The sequence below is a fragment of the Barbatula barbatula genome (genome assembly GCF_947034865.1).
Source record: "Barbatula barbatula genome assembly, chromosome: 1".
Classification (NCBI taxonomy): Eukaryota; Metazoa; Chordata; class Actinopteri; order Cypriniformes; family Nemacheilidae; genus Barbatula; species Barbatula barbatula.
Window position 1 is genome coordinate 32,207,058 of NC_136766.1, and position 22,987 is coordinate 32,230,044.

Here is a 22,987-nt window from a genome sequence, read left to right on the forward strand (position 1 = left end):
AAAGCTGGGCAGATGAAACAACTAGCTACGGGGGACGGTGATAAGATCCGCATCCAACCAGACTACACACAGGCTGTGTCCAAGCAGCGAGCAGAGTTCAATGAAGTGCGGAGCTTGCTACGGAGTTGTGAGGGAATCCGCTACGGCCTGTGGTACCCAGCGGAGCTTAGGATAACGACATCAGATGGGGTACGCACAAGCTTTAAAGACCCAAAACAGGCCAAGGACTTCATAATGAAAAACCTGAAGCGCACAACCTGAAGAGGTGACAGCGCAGATTGACGTTCTTTCCGTGGTTTCTTAAATCTTGTGTACAGAGGTATGTTTGACTAACATCCCGATAAAGACTTGGTGTAAGTAAAGGGGATTTTTACATATCCAATCACCACCTAAAGACCGTCAGTAACAACGCAAAACAATAAAAAAAAAAATTCCGCTTTGGGCTAATTTGACCTTGATAACGCATAACATAATGTTGTTCTATTGTGTTCAATAGGCACCAGTATATATTTAATTTTGTACTGGATTTTCTTGTGGAAATGTCGGGCCCTGTTAATGCCTGACTTTTGTTTAAGTTGGTTAAGGTTACTTACATAATGGGGAATATAGATAAGGTGCTAGAGTGAACATTTATTGAGTGTGTACTATTTTTGATCATAATAAGGATTAGCTGCAACATGTTATTCCGTCTTTAATATAGTTTTGGTGGGACTCCGTCTCATGAGGTAAGCTTTATGTTGTGTGGTAATGTACGACTGGGGGAGTATGCAGCCTTTCGTTTGGGGAGAGGCCAGCAATGGGGTTTTATGAATGATGTGTTTGATTTCGTGTTTATGTATTTTTGGTTGTTTCTGTTGTTGTTTTCATGTTTTGTAGTATTGGTTTTAATTGCACAATGTCTAAACAGGGATCTGTTACATGTGAAAGGGATTTGTGATCGGGTTGTTCAGGTTACTATCAGGCCATTTCAGATACAAGAATATGGCGACCCCTAATTTTAGCGGTGCGGGGCGGGCAAACACTAAATTTACGAACTGGAATACTAAAGGGCTTAACCATCCAGTAAAGCGAAGTAGGGTGTTCTCCCATTTATCAAAGCTGCAAACAGACATAGCATTCTTGACTGAGACACACCTGCTTGATAAGGACCACTCCAGACTCAAGAGAGGGGGCTTTTCCCAGGTTTTCCACTCCAAATTTAACGTAAAATGCCGTGGTGCGGCCATTCTCGTCCATAGAGAAGTGCATTTTATACAGACAAAGACGATCCAAGATAAAGATGGTCGGTTTATTATTGTTCAAGGACATTTATTTAATTTACCGGTAGTAATGGCCTGCGTCTATGCGCCGAACTGGGATAATGCTAAATTTTTCACTGACTTTTTCTCACTCCTTCCAGAATTACACAGTCACCAATTGCTCCTCGGGGGAGACTTAAACTGTGTTCTAGATCCCACTATGGACCGTTCTAGAGCCATACCGAGAACACTTAGTAAATCAGCAGAGACCATTAATGCTTTTCTCCAAGCGTATGGGGTGATCGATGCGTGGAGATATAGAAACCCTGCTTCTAGACAGTATTCTTTCTTTTCTCCAGCACATAACTCGTATTCCAGGATAGACTATTTTTTGCTGGACAAGAAACTTCTCCCCCTGTTGAGGTCTAGTGAATATGATGGTATCGTTATCTCTGACCATAGCCCAGTAACAATGGTGCTTTGCTTTCCAGACAACGAGCCTCCACAACGCAACTGGAGACTTAACCCACGTCTTTTGTCTGATGAAGATTTTGTTAACTTCATATCCGCCCAAATTGACTTCTTTTTAGAAACAAACCAATCACCAGACACGAGCCACTCTAACCTGTGGGAGGCAATGAAAGCGTATTTACGTGGTCAGATAATATCTTATACTGTAAGCATGAATAGGAGACGGTCAGCACGCCTTAATGAGTTGATCTCTTTGATAGAGGACGTTGATCATAGAAATTCTGTAGCTCCATCTGCGGCTCTTTGTAAAGAGAGAGTGGGTTTGCAGACAGAATTCGATACTCTTTCGTCTGGAGTAGCTGAGGAGCTTTATCTTAAATCTTGCCAAGAATTTTACGAGCATGGGGAACGAGCCGGCAAACTACTAAACCATCAACTAAGACAGTCTGCAGAGGCTGGATGGATAGCAGAGATTAACACTCCAGAGGGGATAACCACAAATCAAAAAAGCATAAATAATCAATTCAGAAAATTTTATGAAGACCTCTATGCCACTGAAAATTGCGATAGCACTAAGTTGGCTCAGTTTCTCAATGGTCTAGAAATTCCAACCGTAGGCCAACAAGACAGGACAGATCTTGATAGGAACATGTCAGCAGCCGAAATTGATCGGGCAATTAAAAAGATGAAGAGTGGTAAAGCTCCGGGGCCGGATGGCTTCCCTATTGAATTTTATAAAAAATTCTCATTGAAACTAACCCCTCTTTTAGAAAATGTATATACCGAGGCATTGGAACGTAAGACTCTCCCTCCTACAATGACCCAGGCCACCATCTCAGTCCTTCTTAAGAAAGGAAAGGACCCTCTGGAGTGTGGATCATTTCGGCCTGTGAGCCTACTCTGCTGCGATTACAAAATCTTGACCAAGGTTCTGGCTAGTAGATTGGAGTCTGTCATGCATACAGTGATACATCCAGATCAGACTGGTTTTATTACTGGGCGGCAGCTCTTTGGCAATATAAGAAGGCTTTTTAATATTCTTTATTCCCCGGAAACTCCACTTACAGCAAAGGTTTTGCTCTCTCTCGATGCTCACAAGGCATTTGACAGGATTGAGTATGAGTATCTTCTTGCAACTCTGGGTAGGTTTGGATTTGGACCGGCTTTTTGTTCATGGATAGGGATCCTGTATGCTACCCCGCAGGCCTCCGTCCGTACTAATAGAATAATCTCCAATTATTTTCCTATAGGGAGGGGGACAAGACAGGGCTGTCCATTGAGCCCACTTCTGTTTGACCTAGCCATTGAACCACTAGCGGTTACACTTAGAGGCGCCGAGGGGCTCACGGGTGTTGTCAGGGGGGGTCAAAATCATAAACTGTCTCTGTATGCGGACGACCTGATACTGTACCTGTCCGATCCTTGCACCTCTATTCCTAAAGCATTAGAAATTATATCAAATTTTGGAGAGATTTCAGGCTACAAGATTAATCTTACTAAGAGTTTGCTCTTCCCTATTAACGACCAGGCGCGACAGATGTCTTTTGAGGCATATCAACTGAAAGAAACTCGCGACACTTTTACATATCTTGGCATTTCAGTAACCAGCAAATACAAGGATTTATTCAAGCATAACTTTAAACCAGCCCTAGAAAGGGCTAAACAGGACCTTTCCCGTTGGTCTACACTGCCGTTATCGCTTGCTGGCAGGGTTAACTCTGTCAAGATGATAATTATGCCCAGGTTCTTATTTTTATTTAACACAATACCTGTTTTTATTCCAAAATCTTTTTTCAAAGAGTTAGATAAATCTATATCTACCTTTATCTGGAACAAGACCATCCCACGAATAAGGAAGTCGCATCTGGAGAAACAGAAAGAGGCAGGAGGCCTAGCTCTACCAAATTTTTTACAATATTATTGGGCAGCTAATATCTATAAACTAATATACTGGGTCTCTGCGTCTTATGAGGGGGGTGGACCTGAATGGGTTGAAATGGAACAATATTCCGCTCATCCGGTGTCTCTACCTTCTTTAATATGTGCGCCATTGCCCTCAGTAAGATGCGTCTTACAAATAATCCTATTGTGGGTGGCTCACTTCGAATATGGTCCCAATTCAGGACCCACTTCAAACATAAACAGGCTATGTCCTCTCTCCCAATCTCAGCCAACGCACTCTTTCCACCCTCACTCATGGATACAGCATTTAAATCATGGTTCAGGAGTGGTCTGAAGTGGTTGAAGGATCTTTTTAGGGATGGTGTGTTCATGTCATTTGAGCAGCTGATAAATGAGTATAGTATCCCCAGCTCCCATTATTTCAGGTATCAGCAGGTGCGTGTCTTCGTTCGGAAACATTTCCCTTCCTTTCCGTTACTCTCGTCAAATAATTGGATTGAGGAGTGGTTGGAGAGGGATCTGAACCAAAGAGGAGGAGTGAGCAGAATATATGAGGATATTCAGATGACGGCCTTGCCTTCGCTTGGTCATATCAGGGCAGGATGGGAGGGGGAGCTGGGATTTGGATTGTCGGACATATCCTGGCAAAGCGCAATTAAGAGAATACATTCAACTTCGATTTGTATCAGACATGGTTTGCTTCAGTTTAAGGTGCTTCACAGGCTTCATTTATCTAGGAGTAAGCTTGCCAGGATGTATCCAGATGTCGACCCGACTTGTTCTCGATGCCGTCAGGCCCCGGCTACCCTCTCTCATATGTTCTGGGCTTGCCCAAAGTTAACACAGTTTTGGTCTTTGATTTTTGACACTTTTTCTTACATTTGTGGCAGAGAGATAAGCCCTGCTCCTGAAATCGCAATATTTGGTGTGACCCCTACTGGTGAGGCGATATCTGGTACACATTTAGACGTCATTGCGTTTTCATCCATACTGGCCAGACGTCTTATTTTGTGCAACTGGAAGTCAGATGCGCCTCCCACGCACAGGCGCTGGGTTGAGGAGGTAATGGCAAACTTGAAACTTGAGAAGTTGAAACACACGATCAGGGGTTCAACCCAGAAATTCTATGCGGTCTGGCAGCCATTTCTGGACTATTTTAATTCACAATTTCTTGCTGGGACTTAATTGATTTACAGGCTCTGTAACTCTGTACTATATTAGTTTACCTTTATATATATATTTTTTTTTAATTCATTTTGTATTTATTTAGTTATGTATATTTTTTTTATATATTTCTTTTTTTTTTTTCTTTTTTTTTTTTTTTGTCATGTCACTTATTATTGTGTATGTTAGGGTTGTTGTATGGGGACTTGTTAATTGTTAAGTGTCTACAATTTAAAATCCAATAAAAATATTTGAAATAATTCTGGCTGGGGTTCAGTTGGACACGTTTGGGGTTTAAGAGTTAGTTCTGAGATCAGTTGGATGAGACAACTTTTCTCTGGGTTCAGCTCCTGATGACGTAAGGCTTTACGATGGAGTGTTTCTGTATCACTGTTCAAGCCCGTAGGCAGGGGGGGTTCGGGTGGTTCGAACGAACCCCCCCTCACTGCCAAAGGTCCAGAATTTATGTCGTTTTTTTTCATGTGATTATTGTCATCATTGTTTTAATCAATGCTTGTGACAAATTTCTGGGTTGCTGTTTCAAAATAATATGATTTTTATTGCAGGACGCGTGTGTGTGCGTGCGCAGACAGAGAGAGTTCTCGCAATACACTTTTCAAAGCAACGTGAAGAAGCATCGCCTCTGAATGATGCGGGGGGAGGGCATATATATATATGAATGTGGCCCGCCCACAGATTTGGACCGGCCCTCTGAACAATGCCTTATAGTGTGTTCACATGATGCGTTAAGCGCGTATGAATGAAGCGTTAAGCGCGAGTGATTTACATGTTAAGTCAATGCAAAGATGCGATGACCTACTTGCGCCGTGATTCGCGCGAATGACGCGAATTGAGCGTTCGCGTGATTCGGGCGAGTTGAAAAAAATTTTGGCGAAAATTCACGCTGCCAATCAGGAGCTTGCTCTAGTAGGGCCGTGAGCGAGCGTCAGAATATTGGCTTTCAGACCCAAATTTCTCTAAGTTACTCACATAGCCTAATAATTTGTTAAATTGATAACGTACCATTGCGATAGAACTGACGCGCGAACCATCGGAAAATTTCAAAGAGACGACAAAATGGCCAAGCGGTTGGGAAAGAGAAAGGTTAATTAATATGCATAAGAAAATGGTTTGAATTTGAGTAGCACTAAACTATTAACTATTAATAAACTATTATACCATTAGGAGGCATAATAAATACATTTCAAATCATAATTACATCTCCACAATAATTCAAGTAGTACCTCCAGCCCATGTAATTTTCTGTTACAAACCGACCCGGCCCCCCATTAAAGACGTTGAGAATTATGTGACCCTTGCAGAAAAAAGTAAAAGTTTGGGGACCCCTGGTCTACAATATAATAGCCATATAAACGTAGCGTAATTATAATAATAAAACATAGCAAAGAGGCATTGACAGAGAGTCAAGAAGTTATGATGAGAAGAATTATTACTAATATTTCAGTAAAGTTCATTAAATCTATTCTGTTGTTAGTGTGGTCTTTAAACTTATGAACTGTGTATGGACTGACGAAAGTGTTACATGAGGAAGCAATTTGACAACAATGCAATAAATATTTTAGGTGCATCAAAAAACGTGCTGGTTAAGATACCAGCAGACAAGCTAATCCATCAGAAGTTAGTGCATAAAAGGTCACCAAAATGAAGTATTTGAACCTCATAATTAAATACAAAAGGAGGAGAAAAACTGCAAAAAGGTCCACTTTTTGAAAAAAAGAACCTCCCCTTTCAATAGGCTGGCTACGGATCTGCTGTTCTTAAGGTGGTTATAGAATTGAATCGCTCTTTTTTGTATTTTAATTATTAGAGGATATAGTCCTAATTCTGCTCTGCAGGCGTTGTTTGGGGTTTTGCGTTGTACCCGTAGAATGTTTTTACTTATTTCTGTTTGCAGAGTCTCAGTTGGGTGTTTGTCCCATTTGGTGAACTCTTGGTTGGTGAGGGGACCCCAAACCTCATATCCATAAAGTGCTATTGGTTCTATAACGGATTGGATTATTTTAAGCCAAATTCCAGCTGGGATGTCGATTTTTATATTCCTTTTGATGGCGTAAAAAGCTCTTTGTGCCTTGTCTCTCAGGTCGTTCACTGCCTTGTTTAGGCCTTGCCTCTCTCTCTCTCCCTCTCTCTCTCTCTCTCTGAGTGATTTCTTCTCTCTCCTGCTGTAGGTTGACTCATCCCTGTACAGACCTCCACACACCAAGAACTGGTCTGAGATCAGTATGAAGACTGATGTGAGTGTGGAGACTCTGAGGAGAGCTCTGACTCAACTGCAGGAGACTCTAGATGACAAACTCAATCAATCTGGTTGGTGAAAATTACCTATTATTAAAATATGTGGTATACTACGAACAGAAAGAGATCATCATAATATATCATAATAAAAACATTGCAAATCAAGGCCTAACTGTTTACATTTTTAAGATTCTTATATAAACCCTTGATTATGTTTATTGTTATTAGTGTTGACAGTGTTGAGGAGGATGCAGCAGTTTGCAGGTACAATGTGTGATCTTCACTGTTCTCAATAATACTTTACACAAACATACTCACCTCTACAATTATAAACACATCAACATCTTTATATTGATTCATATTCTCTGATCTCTCAGTGGATGTGACTCTGGATCCTGATACAGCTCAAACAAAACTCATCCTGTCTGAAGATGGAAAACAATTGAAACTTGGAGACGTTAGACATGAACTCCCATATAATCCAGAGAGATTTGATTGTGCCTTTGTTCTGGGTAAAGAGGGATTCTCTTCAGGGAGATTTTATTTTGAGGTTCAGGTGAGAGGAAAAACTGACTGGTATTTAGGAGTGGCCAGAGAATCTATTAACAGGAAGGGAAATATCACAGTGAGTCCTCAGAATGGATTCTGGGCTGTGATTCTGAGAGATGAGAAGAATTATAAAGCATGTGCTGATCCCTCTGTCTCTCTGTCTCTGAGAGTGAGTCCACAGAAGGTGGGGGTGTTTGTGGATTATGAGGAGGGTCTGGTCTGTTTTTATGATGTGGAGAACAGATCTCATATCTACTCTTTCACTGGCCAAACTTTCACTGAGAAACTCTTTCCTTTCTTCTGCCCAGGTCTTAATGATGAAGGTAAAAATTCAGACCCACTGATCATTTTACCTGTTCATTACAACAAATTAATGTACACACATGATATACTGTAAAATACTACATATATTCTAAATCATGGGGTGCTAGTGAGTAGCAAATGGAGTAAACGTGTTTTGGTGTGCTCCTTTCTAGATGTCACGATCCTGCTCTAGGGTTCAGTTTTTCTTGACTAGATCATTGCAGTACCCACGTGTTTACCCCATGGGTACCCCAGTACCCATGGGGTCAGCTGTGTCCTAATGGCAAGAGCGTTGGGCTTGTGATCAGAAGGTTGCCGGTTCTAATCGCAGTGCCAGCAGGTCATGACTGAAGGGCCCTTGAGCAAGGCACCTTACCCCTGATTGCTCTGCAGTAATGTGCCACTGTATAAAAAAAAAACTACTTGTAAGTCGCTTTGGATAAAAGCGTCTGCCAAATGAATAAATGTAAATGTAAATGTTTAGTGTGGAGAGAGACATGGCATTGTTGTTTTGGAGTACCATGCGCTCTCTTCCTTCTCTTCTTTGTTGCCCCCCTCTTATTTCCTCAATACTGATAATTAATAATTTCATGCCCTGTACCTGTTGCCCTCTTCACTTGGTTCCCTATTTAACTCACCCAGGTCCTATACCTGTCTCCATGTCCTCCCTGAAGTCCATCCCTGCAATACCCAGAGATCCCCGGATCTCAGCTTTCCCATGGTTTCCCCCCTGTAATCACTGGACCTCCAATACAACAACATTGCTCCTCAGTCTTGCCCTTGCTGGGTATCCCAAGGGATTGTTCTCCCACTCTTTGTCGCAGCCAAGCCTACCCCTACCATGCGCCCCAGAAAATCCTGCCCGCTCTAGCCCTCGGACTGTCACCACAATTTTTTCCACAGCAAATGTTTTCCAGATCTTTAGAAGACGTCTTCCAGACGTACCATTTCTAGATGGCATATGAATAGCTTAATGTATTAGTTACAGGTTATTCAACATGAAATAAAAACCAAATAGGACAGAATGTGTCTTTATATGACTTCATGAAAATGATTTATTCCCTTATTTAATGCCCTTGTGTCTTCTGTCTTGTGCCGGTTCATTGTGGTTTGTGAGGGGGAGTTCCTGTGTTGTGTTGGTTTAGTCATTTGTAGTTTATGTCAAAGAGTTAATTTAAGTTTTGTTTCAGTGTAGTCAGTCCTAGTCCTGTCATGTTATTGTACCCATTTTTTGTAATGTTACCCCCACGTGGGTCTTTGTTTTGTATTTATTTATTAAATATCTGTTAACCCCTTACCCGCTGTCTGCACCTGGGTCCTCTGTCCGTGTCTCACCACTCGCGTGTTTCTACTAGAACAGTTTTGTTTGTTTTTGCATAAATAAGTTGCCTTCTTGATAAGGTTGCATCATGAAAAAAACAATGTTCAGTGTTTTTGTTAAATGTGATCTTTTTTCCATTCACTTTTGTTTTTAAACTAGGTGAACCTTGTGCAATCTAGGGATAGTTTATTGACGTATAAACATGAATAATTTATAAGATCTACTGTACACTGAAACTGTGTGTATAAACTTTCACACATTTACATTTAGTCATTTAGCAGACGCTTTTATCCAAAGCAACTTACAAAGAGTCCGGGGAGCAATAAGCGATATGTCATAAAAGAGCAATAGTACAATAGGTGCTAATACAAAGTTACTAGTTTCAATAAAAGCTAGACCACTACCTGTTGAGAGAAGAGGGTTAGTGGGCTTTTCTGTTTCTTTTTCATTTGTCTGATATATGAGGTATGCACACCTCATATATCAGATTCACATCACAGAAAAATATTAAACTTTGGACAAACTTTAAAATATTACTGCTATTTGTTACAGCCCATTTTAAATTATATTTTGCTTTGGTTCAAGCTTTAAATTTTATATTTACAATATTTATAATACCAAAGCCAAAAGGTTGAAAAGATTATTTATTATAAAGACCATACGCTATTGTCCTTTTGAAATAACCCAATATTAAACGTATATTTACTATTAAACTCAAGGATAGCTTTTTCATTTAAACAAATGGCAAAAATAGAATTATGTTACTATCAATTTTATATAATTATCCCAAGGTTGTAGTTATGATCAATGCTCAATTTTGTCACAAAAACAACAGTCAGTCAATGCATTTGCGGTACCAATGTAATGCCTTCTGGTCAAAGCAACATTTCAACATAATTATATCATACCAAAGTGCCAAAAACCTACCAACAGAACAAAATATTAAACACTGATAACCCCAATAGCAAACAAGCATTGGATCGATGTTAAAATTGTCAATGTTAATGGCATTGAGTCAATATCACTTATGAACCCACAACTAAAGTTGAACATTGTTCTTCAACAAACCACCATGATTGTGAACATTGTTTGCTTTAGCTGGGCTCTTGACTCTTAATATCAAAGTTTTATTGTTTGTTATAACAAAATGTATTTGTTGAGGAAATGAAGAAAGATCAAAGCAGTGTTACAGCTATTACTTCTATCAGTTATTTGTTGAATCAATTAGATATCAAGAATCACTGCTGCGAGCGCGACCGTTCAGGGAAGCGGTGATGGGTCTCGAGTCTCACCGCCATCTGAACCACTCGTCCAGTCTGCGAGCAGCCCCTGTACCTCAACGCCTCACTCTACTACGTGTCTAACTGCGAGGGTGAGAGGTTGTTTTCTGTTTTGAAACGAGTTAAAATGAGCTGAGGACCACAATGTCACAGATACGGCTCTGTGCACTTTCTCTCTCGGCCATCGAACATGATCTTGTTAGTGCCCTTATTTGCTATATTTTAAAAACACAGTGTACTGTAAGTTTCGTCTCATTTTTCAGTTTTTTTCTTATAAAATTACTTTGAAATAGTGCACATGTGATTAAGTTTTTATATCTTGCTATCAATGCATAGATGAGACAAAATAATTATTTAAAATCAGTTTATTATTTAATTATATATTTATGAGTTCTTTTTTAATGATTATCTATTTTAAGAATATATATATAGATTTTCAACTTTTAAACACAACAATTTCTCAAATAAACAAAAAAGATAAAATGGACATACATACAAATAAAACATTATCGTCTCTCCACTCAATTAGTTCAGTAAAACAATGGACAATTTTTTGATGCAACAATCTCTGTGACAAAATGATATCTCCCTTAACAAACCCTGTAGAGAAGATAGAAGAAATGCTGTGACACCTACTGTATTAAGTAGTCTAAAGACACATATTCAAGAATAACTCTATGCCAAAATCACTTTTTACTCCATTAGTTGACATGTGTCAGATGAGATTCAGTGAATGTGATTTTTGTTGTGACTGTTTCATCAAAAACATTAAAGAGAAGACGTGCAATGGATGAATCATCAAAAACATCACCGAAAGCAAGAAGCACCAGGAGAGAGAGAGTATGGATGAAACTCCATGTAAGTCAATCACTCGAATTGAATGAATAAACACTTTTTACCAAATTTTACAATTGTTCCACATAATGTACAATTAGTGTGATTATTTACAATGATCAGTGTGAGAAGATCTGAAGTTCTCTGCGACATCTGTGATGAAGTAAAGCTGAAAGCCCTGAAGTCCTGCCTGATGTGTAAGGAATCTTATTGTGAAACTCACCTGAAACTTCATGAGAAAATGAGTTTAAAGAAACACAAACTGATGGATCCTGTGGAGAATATAAAGGACTATATATGTCAGAAACATGAGAGACCTCTGGAGTTCTTCTGTAGAGATGATCAGACGTGTGTGTGTGTGTGTGTTTTGTACTGATGGAGACCACAAGACTCACAACACTGTTCCTCTAGAGGAGATGAGTGAAGAGAAGAAGGTTTGAGTCAATAACAACATTAAAACATGATTTAATAACCTGTTTACCTGTGATCAAATGTGTCTGTGTGTTGCTGTCTGCCTATAGACTCAACTGAAGAAGACACAGACAGACGTTCAGCAGATGATCCAGGAGAAAATCAAGAAGATTCAAGACATCAAACACTCAGCACAACTCAGAAAAGTAAGTTGAAGAGAAGAAGTGTTTGTCTTATAAATAAAGATGATGAATGAAAACATGATTGTTTCAGAGAAGCACAGATGAGGAGAAAGCAGCTAGTGTTGAGGTCTTCAGCGCTCTGATCAGATCCATTGAGAGATGTCAGACTGAGCTGCTGGAGATGATGGACGAGCAGCAGAAAGCAGCAGAGAAACAGGATGAAGATCTCATGAAAGATCTGGAGCAGGAGATCACTGAACTGAAGAGGAGAGACAGTGAGCTGGAGCAGCTCTCACACACTGACCATCTTCTCCACCTCCTACAGGTCAGTCTTTATCTCCTTTAGTAATTAGCACCCTTGTTATTTTAATACTAATACTATTTTTTGTTATTTTTGTCTTTCTTCCTGTAAATTTAAACATCATTAAAAGTGCTATGAATAGAATTGAATTGAATTGATATTTTTTTGGCTTATTTTGGCCACATGCTTTCCCCTCCCTCAAAGAAGCATGTCAACCCCACCCCATCAGGTTCAGAGTTCACTCATGCGACCCCATGCAGTTAAGGTCCCAGTCACCAATTTGATGTCATAGTGATGTCACCATGAGCTTTCCGAATACTCACGATGAGGTCAAAATGTAACCTCACAGCAAACTCACTGTGTGCTCAAACTGTGATCTTACTGTTGTACTGTGAGCTTAGAGGTTAAGATGTGACTGGTTGGTCCTTTGAAGTCACTGCTATGTTGCTAAGTGTTTGCTTCAGTTGAGCTCTTGACTCTACAGTGTTTGACTTCTCATCCTCTTGCTGCTGTGACTGTGTGTTTACTGCATAGTGCACATTTGTTATATTGAGTAATGCCAAACGGGTTTTTGATGGCAGTATTATCGCGTTTATTCAGTCCCAATACTCACGCGCATGATTTTAGCGCAGAACACTTCCACAAGCGTTAACACGCCCAAGCGAGAGAGCATTACTGCTCGGCGTGCAATTAAGCAGTCCATGTGCAGAGGTATGGCAAGCCACGTAAAATACGCTGTTTGGGGAACGCGTTCAATCGAGAGCGTAATTGTGACACCAAAGGCTTGCCATACAGAGGCTTTGAGGAGCGCGCGCAATTCTCTCTATGCTCTAGCAACTGCTCAACATGCTTGCTCGTCGTGTTGACTTCCCAGTTCCGAGACCTTGGGGGCGGTGCAATGGCAGATTTCTTCGATCCTTTGATTGGTCACATTTAACTTGCACTCACCTATACGGTCTCCGACCTCTATCTTACCCGCTGTACAGAAATGTCACAATTTGGCATTACATGATTTTCAGTTTTTAAACGGTGTTATGTATGCCCTTGATTTTGGATCCACATATTTGGCATCTTAACAGGAAGTTAAAAATGTAACTGTTCGGTATGTGTATTCATAATTTCTTTTGTGTTGATAGTCATTTTAAAAATGAGCATTAATAAACAGTATAACTCAAAGCAAAGTTATTATAAATGACAACATGGTGTACTTTTTAAAATTATATTTACATAATTTATCTATTTTTCTTTATTTATTTTGAAAATATTAAAACGTGTTATACCAGTAGGCATTACCAATTTGATTAGATATGGAATGAAATTTGAAATTACTACCGGAGATATTTTATTCTATTATTATTGTATTTTTTTTAAATAGTTCATACATGAAATGTTTGTTTAAGAATATTATATAGCATCATTTTTGTTGACAGATGTAAGAAATCAAAATGTCACATGTTGGAGCATAAATGCGTTCTCGTGAGGGTGTGTTTATGCTTGTGGAACGGTTCTGCACGCTTAAATCATGCGCGCAAGTTTTGGGTCTGTATAAACAAATTACAGTATAGTCATGGGGAAATGTTGTTGAGAACAGTGTTTTGGGGTCAATGTGGGATAGTAGAGTGTGATCAAGCTGTTTTGAGATTTCGGATATTAAAGGCAGAATGCATGATGTCTTAAGGTGCTAACTTTAGCCTGCTAGCACTGAAATCATAATCCCATTCTCCATCCGAATCGCCTTACAAAGCCATGCCTACTCCAAAACGGCAATAGATTATTATCGAAGCATACAGTGGGTACGGAAAGTATTCAGACCTCCTTACATTTTTCACTCTTTGTTATATTGTAGCCATTTGCTTAAATCATTTAAGTTATTTTTTTTCTCATTAATGTACACACAGCACCCCATATTGACAGAGAAACACAGAATTGTTGACATTTTTGCAGATTTATTCAAAAAGAAAAACTGAAATATCACATGGTCCTAGGTATTCAGACCCTTTGCTGTGACGCTCATATATTTAACTCAGGTGCTGTCCATTTCTTCTGATCATCCTTGAGATGGTTCTACGCCTTAATTTGAGTCCAGCTGTGTTTGATTATACTGATTGGACTTGATTAAGAAAGCCACACACATGTCTATATAAGACCTTACAGCTCACAGTGCATGTCAGAGCAAATGAGAATCATGAGGTCAAAGGAACTGCCCGAAGAGGTCAGAGACAGAATTGTGGCAAGGAACAGATCTGGCCAAGGTTACAAAAATCTGCTGCACTTAAGGTTCTTAAGAGCACAGTGGCCTCCATAATCCTTAAATGGAAGACGTTTGGGACAACTAGAACCCTTCCTAGAGCTGGCCGTCCAGCCAAATTGAGCTATCGGGGGAGAAGAGCCTTGTTGAAAGAGGTAAAGAAGAACCCAAAGATCACTGTGGCTGAGCTCCAGAAAGTTTTTATTGGTCGAACCTCTTTCAGTCCTATGCCTTTCACAGAGAGACATGCATCAAAATAAATATTTGACAACTATACTTCTATATTGCTATAAGGATGTGAAGAGATTTACAGCATGACAAAACAAATGTCATCATGCATTCTGCCTTTAAGCTCTTCTAAATAAATGATGCACATAAAAATGGCAACGTCAATGGTTGTTTTCACACAAATACATCAAGAATCAGTGTATTTGTTGAAAAAAATTTAAGAATCTACTGCGATACTTCATGCTCCAATGCATGATGGGAGTCTTGAATGAGTTTTGTATTATAATGTTACCCAGGGTGCTTTGCTGCACCAAGCTTTAATTTCTAGCTTTTAATGGTGTAAGAAATCCTTCCACGAGATGACATCAAGGACTTATCATTTAGCCAGTATTATCAGATCAGATTTATTTCATGTTTTTCTTTGCCATAACAATTATGATTAAAAAAAAAACATTCACAGCAGGCAAAGCAAAACTAGTATGTAAATGAAACCATAATGGTGACTAAATAAAATAAATTCACATTGAGCTCACATATTACTCACACTGTCAAAGTGTGAGAAGGGTATAGTGTTTTATTTTGGATAGTGTGGATAAAGTCGATTAGCTAGTTGGACACAGAATCGTGCTCCAGTGGGGAACTTGTTCCATCCTTCCCATGTCAATGCCAACTAAACGAGTTAAGCTGTCCAATGTTCCATTTTTGTGAGCAATGACATATTATCAAAGGCTCTGTCCCTGGCATCTCGCATCAAATTTATCTCTGTTAGTAGCGAGTCGCCTCTGCTGAAGCATATTGTCTCATTTAGGCGGTTTGTTTACATGTTAATTTACGATGATGCTGAACTCGACAAGACCCTTATGCTATTTTTGTTACTACCGTGAAGTTTGAGTGTTTCTTTACTCTCTTAGAAAGAAGCAAACAATGTTGAGAATACAAATTGGGAAAAAGCGTCTGGTATACTGAAGCTGCCGTGTTGAAAAAATAATCTTGACGACTCATTTTCGGTTTTAAGTATTGATGAGAAAACTTTTAACTTGTAATTTATTGAATTTGATCTTAGTTCAGGCAAAAATAGTGTTATGTCCTTAGTAAGTAACAATGAGGAGGCGTATGGACAAACAAGAATACTTTATTTAAAACAAAGAAAGTAGCAGAATAGTATAGCGCATGTAGTTGCAGGTGTAACACTTCTCACTCTTCGTCTTCTATCTCTCATACTCATAGAAGCAACCTCTACCGCCACCTACAGGTCAACATGCACATAAGAACACAACATATTCCCTCATTACTTAAAGCAAACTGTCTACACAGTTTTTAACGAACATCAACACAAAAATCCAATAACAAAGTTACTAAAGTACCAAGTATACACTTTGAAATAACACAATTACTTGCAATAAGACTAGGAAAATTAAGCATCAAGAATTATTAGAATGTAGCATTCATGTGAAAATCTATTATAAGATGACCAATGAATTACTCAAACTTTATAAACATGTAATGCAAGATGATTACGTAACGTAATCTTCCATCCAACCAGGATGTCGGCTTACACGGGTAGAAACCCTTTGCAAAACGTCAGGATCTTGAGGCTCTGGAGGAGGAAGAAACTGAAAGGACAAGTCCACAGCATCTGTGTCAGTAGCCTCCAAAATAGGTGCAACAGTACGAGCCAGATGAGAAGCATGCCATTTCTTCCCGTCGGATAATAGGTAAGTACACACCCCCAGTTTACCCACAATTTGGAGAGGCTAACCAAATTTCGGATGTGCTTTCGGAACATGAGTAGGAATGCGCACACGCACCCAATCCCCCACTTTAAAATCAGGAGCACGAGCTGCACGTTTAGAATCAGTGTATGCTTTCATTTTCTGTTGTTTCAAAGAGACTCGCTGAAAAAGAGCAGGAGCATCCGTCTGCGGCAGGGAAGGAGGAAGAACATTAAGACGCGTCCGCATCTTTCGTCCATGAAGCAACTCAAACGGGGATAACCCCGTAGCAGAATGAGGTGTAGCACGATACACTTGGAGCAATTCCATGACTGTAGGTTTCCACGGCTTTGATTCCAGAACAGCAGACTGAATGCAGCTTTTCAAAACGCGATGAAACCGTTCCACAGTTCCATTCGCAGCTGGGTGCTACAATGAAGTACGTACGTGGTGAATATCTCTCTCTTTCAGAAATTTTGAAAAGTCAGCAGAGGTGAACTGAGTCCCGTTATCCGATACGACAGTAAGTGGATTGCCATATCTGCTAAACACAGAAGACAAGAAAGCGATAACATTCTGAGTAGTGACGGAAGCGGTGAAAGCAACTTCAGGCCACTTACTGTGATAGTCAATCAATGTGAGCGCATAACGACAGTCTCCCACAGCTGTTTCAAATGGGCCCACCACATCAATAGCTATCTTTTCCCACGGAACAGACGGAAAAGGTAAAGGCTGCAACGGCGCAGCTGAGGTGTTGGCAGTTTTGTCAGAGGACAAACACAGTTGACAGGTCTGGATGTGCTCTTTAACTAGGCAATCGATGCCCGGCCACCAATACAGTTCACAAAGCCGTTGTTTGGTACGCACAATTCCCTGATGACCCGCATGAGCTTACTTAACTGCCGTAGCACGACAGGAACAATAAGTCGCTGTCCCCTGAACACAAAATCCTGCTGCACAGTTAGTTCGTTGCGGAGATGAAAGTATGGACGTAGAAGAATATCCACAGAAGTTGAAGATCTCGCGAGCAATTTGGGCACGCAATGCACTCAGTTCCGAGCATGCTGCAGAGGCAGAAGGAACCTCATGAGGCGACAAAGCTGACATCTCTGAAGACAGAAAAGCCACAAACTCCGGTTCAGCATCGAAGTTGTCGTCAGCTGATGCAGGCAAAGGCAGACGAGAAAGACAGTCAGCCGTATTGTTTTGAGCTCCAGGCCGATAAACAACATCATAGTAGAAGCACATTAACCGCGCTGCCCAGCGCGCAATACGCATTCCGGCGCGATCAGTTCCTTTGGATGAGAAAAGCACAGTTAAAGCCTGGTGATCTGTGCGCAGGAGAAATTTACGACCCCACAAGTAAGTTCGCCACTTTTCAACGGCCCAAACACAAGCAAGTGCTTCCCTTTCAATGGTCGAGTACTTGCGTTCAGTAGATGACAATGTCCGGGACGCAAAAGCAACAATGCGCTCTGTTTTATCCTCGTGAACCTGAGCAAGAACAGCTCCCAGGCCATAGGCAGAGGCATCCGTAGATAATACCGTAGGCAAATCTGGGTCGAATAATGCGAGAGCAGGGCTGTGAACAAGCAATTTTTTAACAGCCTCAAAGCATTTCTGCGCCTCCTCCGACCAGGGGAAATCGGAGCCCTGTCTGATGCAAGACCGCAGAGGCTCCACGAACGTGGCGAAATTTGGTATGAACTTACTATACCAGGATAGTAGACCGAGGAAAGAGCGGAGTTGTGTTGCATCTGTTGGTGCAGGTGCATTAAGAATGGCAGAAAGATGATCCTCATCAGGTTGAATTCCTTGCGTATGACCAAGGAAACGCAGACTGGATTTGTTGAACTGACACTTCGATTGATTCAATTTCAGTCCAGCATCCTGCAAGCGTTGAACAACAGCTTTGAGTGTGTGGTCATGTTCGTTTTGTGTACGTCCCCAGACAATGATATCGTCAAGGTAATTGGCAACATTCGGAACTCCTTGTAAAACTGTTCCCAACATTTTTTGAAAGGCTGAGGGTGCTGAAGCGAGGCCATATGGTACACGGCAAAATCTGAAAAGTCCTTTGTGAGTAATAAAGGCAGTAAGATCTCGGCTGTCGTCATGCAATGGCAACTGAAAATAGGCACTCTACAAATCGATTGTGGTAAATACACTCGCTCCCCGTAACAAAGACAATAGTTCATCAATGTGAGGTAGAGGGTAACTATCCGTAACCACAGCCTTATTGGGTCCTCGCAAATCCACACACATACGAATGGCACCCGATTTCTTTTGTACCACTACTATAGGAGAGACCCACGGCGAAGCATCCACACTCTCGATGACGCCTAACTCAAGAAGGCGATGGATTTCATCACTGACAGCATCTCTAACCGAAAAAGGTAAGCGGCGGAGTTTCTGGCGCACAGGGGTGACAGCTGAAGACATTTTAACTCTGTGCACTAGGGATGGGACGAAATATCGTTTGGCGAAATTTCGCGATACAAAACGTGACGAAACGCATCGAGTTCGAAAAAAATGGATCGCGAAATAAAGACTAGATGGCACTGCTGCATGATCTGTGTAGTATATAAATAATTTAGTGTATTATATGTGTGTGTGTGTGTGTGTGTGTATGTATGTGGGGCAGGCATAGTCTACAGCGAGCGAACAAATTAGCATTAGCACCAACTGCCTTAGTTGCCCCCAAAAGGCCGAACAATGGAGTTCAATGAGGTCGAAATTGAGGACGCTCCGCCTGGATACAAGTCATCTGTCTGGCAGTATTTTGGCTTTCTCATTAAAAAAGACAAAGACGGCAATAGAGTAACTGACAAGACTAAGACTGTGTGTAAGCTATGCTATGCTGTCCTTCCGTACACCACCTCCAGCACGACAAACATGAACCACCACCTTCAACGTCACCATAAAAATGTGAAGACGGCCCCGGAGAAAAGCCTACCAAAGGGACAGCTGAGCATGAAACAAGCACTGACACCAACTTTACCCCCGTCAAGTCCGCGTGCAAAACAGATAACCAGGCTCATTGGCGAGTTCATAGCGGACTATATGGCTCCATTTAACATTGTAGAGAACAGAAAATTCATCCAAATGTTCAAGGTGCTGGAGCCCAAGTTTAAGATGCCATGCCGAGGGCATTTTTCAGAGAAGGTAATCCCGGAAATTTACAATGAAACCAAACAAAGCGTGAAAGAGTGTCTAAAAAATGCCGACTGCGTCGCCCTGACCACCGACGGCTGGACCTCGCGTGCAACACAGAGTTATATCACGATCACGGCACAAGTCATAAACGAGAAATGGGAGAGTAAAAGCTTTGTGTTGCAAACTCGTGAGCTAAGTGAAAGTCATACTGGTGTTAACATAGCTCTCGTGTTGAGAAATGCACTGAGTGAGTGGGAGCTAACGAGGCCACACACAACCATTGCTTGTGTCACAGACAACGCGAGCAACATGGACATTGCTGTGAGAGAGAGCGGCCTCCACCCTCACATCAAGTGCTTGGCGCATGTTGTGAATCTGGCCAGTAAGCAAGGCTTGGCTGTGTCCCGCGTCGCGCGCCTTCTTGGTCGTGTGCGAAGAATAACTGCATTCTTTCACAAGAGCACCACGGCCGCCGCCGTCCTGACCAACAAGCAAACTCAGTTGGAGCTGCCTCGGCATAAACTCATCACCGATGTCCAGACCAGGTGGAATAGCACGTACGACATGCTGGGGCGATACCTGGAGCAACAAGCAGCTGTCTCAGCAGCGCTGAGCAGCCCAGAAATCCGAAGGAATGCGAGAGAAATCGACACTCTGGATAACACGGATATATCAGATGTAGAAGACCTAGTGAAACTGCTTAAGCCACTGAAGACAGCCACAACAGTTGTCTGTGATGAAAAAGAGCCCACTGTTTCACTGATAATGCCACTGAAATTCATGATCGAGCAAAGCATGTCACCAGACGAAAATGACACACAGACCATCGCCAACATGAAAAGCGCTATCCTACTCGACATCTCGGACCGGTACTCCGGGGACTGTAATGACATGCTGCAGGAGTGCACAGCGCTTGACCCACGATTCCGAAGCCTGTCCCATCTGAATGATGAACAACGCGAGTCCATTTATGCCCGAATACGTGAAAAAGCTTCAGCACTTCATGAACAGCGCAACCAGGTAGGCTAACTTTTATTGAAAAAATTGAGGTGTCCTGCGCGTGTTTAACTATGTTTGTGTAGGCCAGAGCCTGAAAACTTATTTCTCATGATTTTTTTGTTTGTTTGTTTATTAGTCGATCCGAGAGAGAATGTCTCTGTGTGCATGTGTCTGTGACTGTGAGAGAGAGAGAGAGAGAGAGGGAGTGAGTCTGTCTCTGTGTGCGTTTGTCTGTGTGAGAGAGAGGGAGTGAAGGATTGAAAGACAGAAATATTTGAGCTAGTTTTTCTATATATTTATTTTCTTCAGACCAGTTCCACTGATGAAAGAACCATCAGGGCCAGTGCTTCAACATCAGGGGCAGCAGCAGAGCAGGCCAGGGTCATGGTTGAGGCAACACAGGGAGCAGAGCAGAGCCAGGAAGAGCCAGTAGAAGGAGAAAGGCAGATGCAGGACGTGACACAGCCTCCCCCACCAAAGAAGACCGCGTTAGAAGATCTCCTTGGGAGCTCCTACAACACTGTTGAGAGAGTGCAGTCCAGTAGAGGGATTGGAATGGAGATACTCTCCTACAGAAGTGGGATTCCTATCCCACTCAACAGTAGTCCACTTGAGTGGTGGAAAGTTAATGCATATGCTTACCCCATACTTGCCCCCCTTGCCAAAGCCTACCTTTGCATTCCTGCTACTTCAGTGCCCAGCGAGCGTGTCTTTTCCACGGCAGGAGACATTGTGTCTGCTCAAAGATCACTGATTACACCAGAACATGTTGATATGTTAGTTTTTTTGAAGAAGAACCAGTCCTGAGATAAGGGTTAACCTAGGGTTAGAGCAGCACTAAGGGAGTGTTCTTGTTTGTATTTGGCCTGTTAGGCCTTGTGTTTCCCTGTGTGCAACTGAAACAAAAATAAACAAGTTGTTATTATACAGTAATATTTTTTTCTTTTTTGATATCGTATCGTGACGTATCGTATCATGACTCTGACATATCGAGGTGCATCGTATCGTGAGTTTAAGTGTATCGTCCCATCCCTACTGTGCACAAAGCCTTTTGCACAACCGACATCTGCAGATGGCGTCAAAGCAGACAATCACAGGACAGGAATAGAAATCTGCTTCGGCAGCACAGAATTGCCTTCGAAACGGAGATGTAAGCCATTAATAGACCCCATACCAACTATATTATTAAAAGAGTTACTACCTGTTGCAATTGAGCCCATTTATAACATTATCAACTCGTCAATTAATCTAGGCCATGTCCCAGGTCCCTTTAAGATGGCCGTCATTAAGCCTCTAATTAAGAAACCAAACTTAGATCCAAATGAACTAGGAAACTATAGACCGATTTCAAATCTCCCATACCTGTCTAAAATACTAGAAAAAGTAGTGTGCACTCAGTTGTGCTCTTTCTTACAAAATAACGACATGCACGAAAAATTTCAGTCAGGCTTTAGATCGCATCATAGCACTGAAACTGCGCTCGTTAAAATTACAAACGACCTGCTTATAGCATCAGATAAAGGTAACATCTCACTCCTTGTCCTGCTTGACCTTAGTGCTGCGTTCGATACCGTAGACCATAACATACTTCTAGATCGCTTACACAATTATACCGGTATTGAGGGACAGGCACTACAATGGTTCAGATCTTACTTGTCAGACAGACATCAATTTGTCCATTTTAAATGGGGAATCATCCAATCTAACGCAAGTAAATTATGGATTACCTCAGGGATCGGTTCTGGGACCCGCACTGTTCTCCATATACATGCTTCCCCTCGGAAACATTATTAAAAAACATGGAATTAGCTTCCATTGCTATGCAGTTGATACTCAGCTATATATCTCATCAAGACCAGATGATTCCTCCCAGCTATCCAAATTGGCAGAGTGCATTGAAGATATAAAACATTGGATGACCTGTAATTTCCTTCTTTTAAATTCTAATAAAACAGAAATATTACTTATCGGACCAAAGACACGCAAACCAAATATTTCTGATTATAAGCTGCAAGTTGAAGGATGTACTGTTACTCCAACAAATACAGTAAAAGATCTAGGTGTGATATTAGACAGCAACCTGTCATTTCGAAATCACATCTCAAATGTCACAAAAACAGCCTTTTTTCACCTAAGAAATATTGCCAAGTTACGAAATATTCTGTGTTGCTGACGCGGAGAAGCTTATTCATGCATTTATGACCTCAAGACTTGACTACTGTAATGCGCTACTTAGTGGTTGTCCTGCATCATCAATAAACAAACTAGAGTTAGTTCAGAATGCAGCTGCCAGAGTTCTAACCAGGTCCAGAAAATACGATCACATAACCCCAATTTTATCAACCCTTCACTGGCTACCCATTAAGTATCGTATTGACTTTAAAGTTCTTTTAATCACTTATAAAGCCTTAAAGGGTTTAGCCCCTACCTAC

At 41.1% G+C, this 22,987-nt stretch overlaps 1 protein-coding gene across 1 annotated transcript in view; it reads left to right on the top strand.

Annotated features, from left to right (window-relative positions):
• Positions 1 to 9,179, top strand: part of LOC306899663 (E3 ubiquitin-protein ligase TRIM39-like) — a 28,194-nt gene extending 19,015 nt beyond the window's left edge. The window contains exons 5-8 of the mRNA XM_079466054.1: positions 6,965 to 7,103; positions 7,260 to 7,295; positions 7,409 to 8,129; positions 8,368 to 9,179. Coding sequence (XP_079322180.1) covers positions 6,965 to 7,103; positions 7,260 to 7,295; positions 7,409 to 7,977 — 744 coding nt within the window. The 3' untranslated portion in view covers positions 7,978 to 8,129; positions 8,368 to 9,179. The remainder of the gene's footprint in view (positions 1 to 6,964; positions 7,104 to 7,259; positions 7,296 to 7,408; positions 8,130 to 8,367) is intronic.
• The last annotated feature ends 13,808 nt before the right edge of the window (positions 9,180 to 22,987 follow it).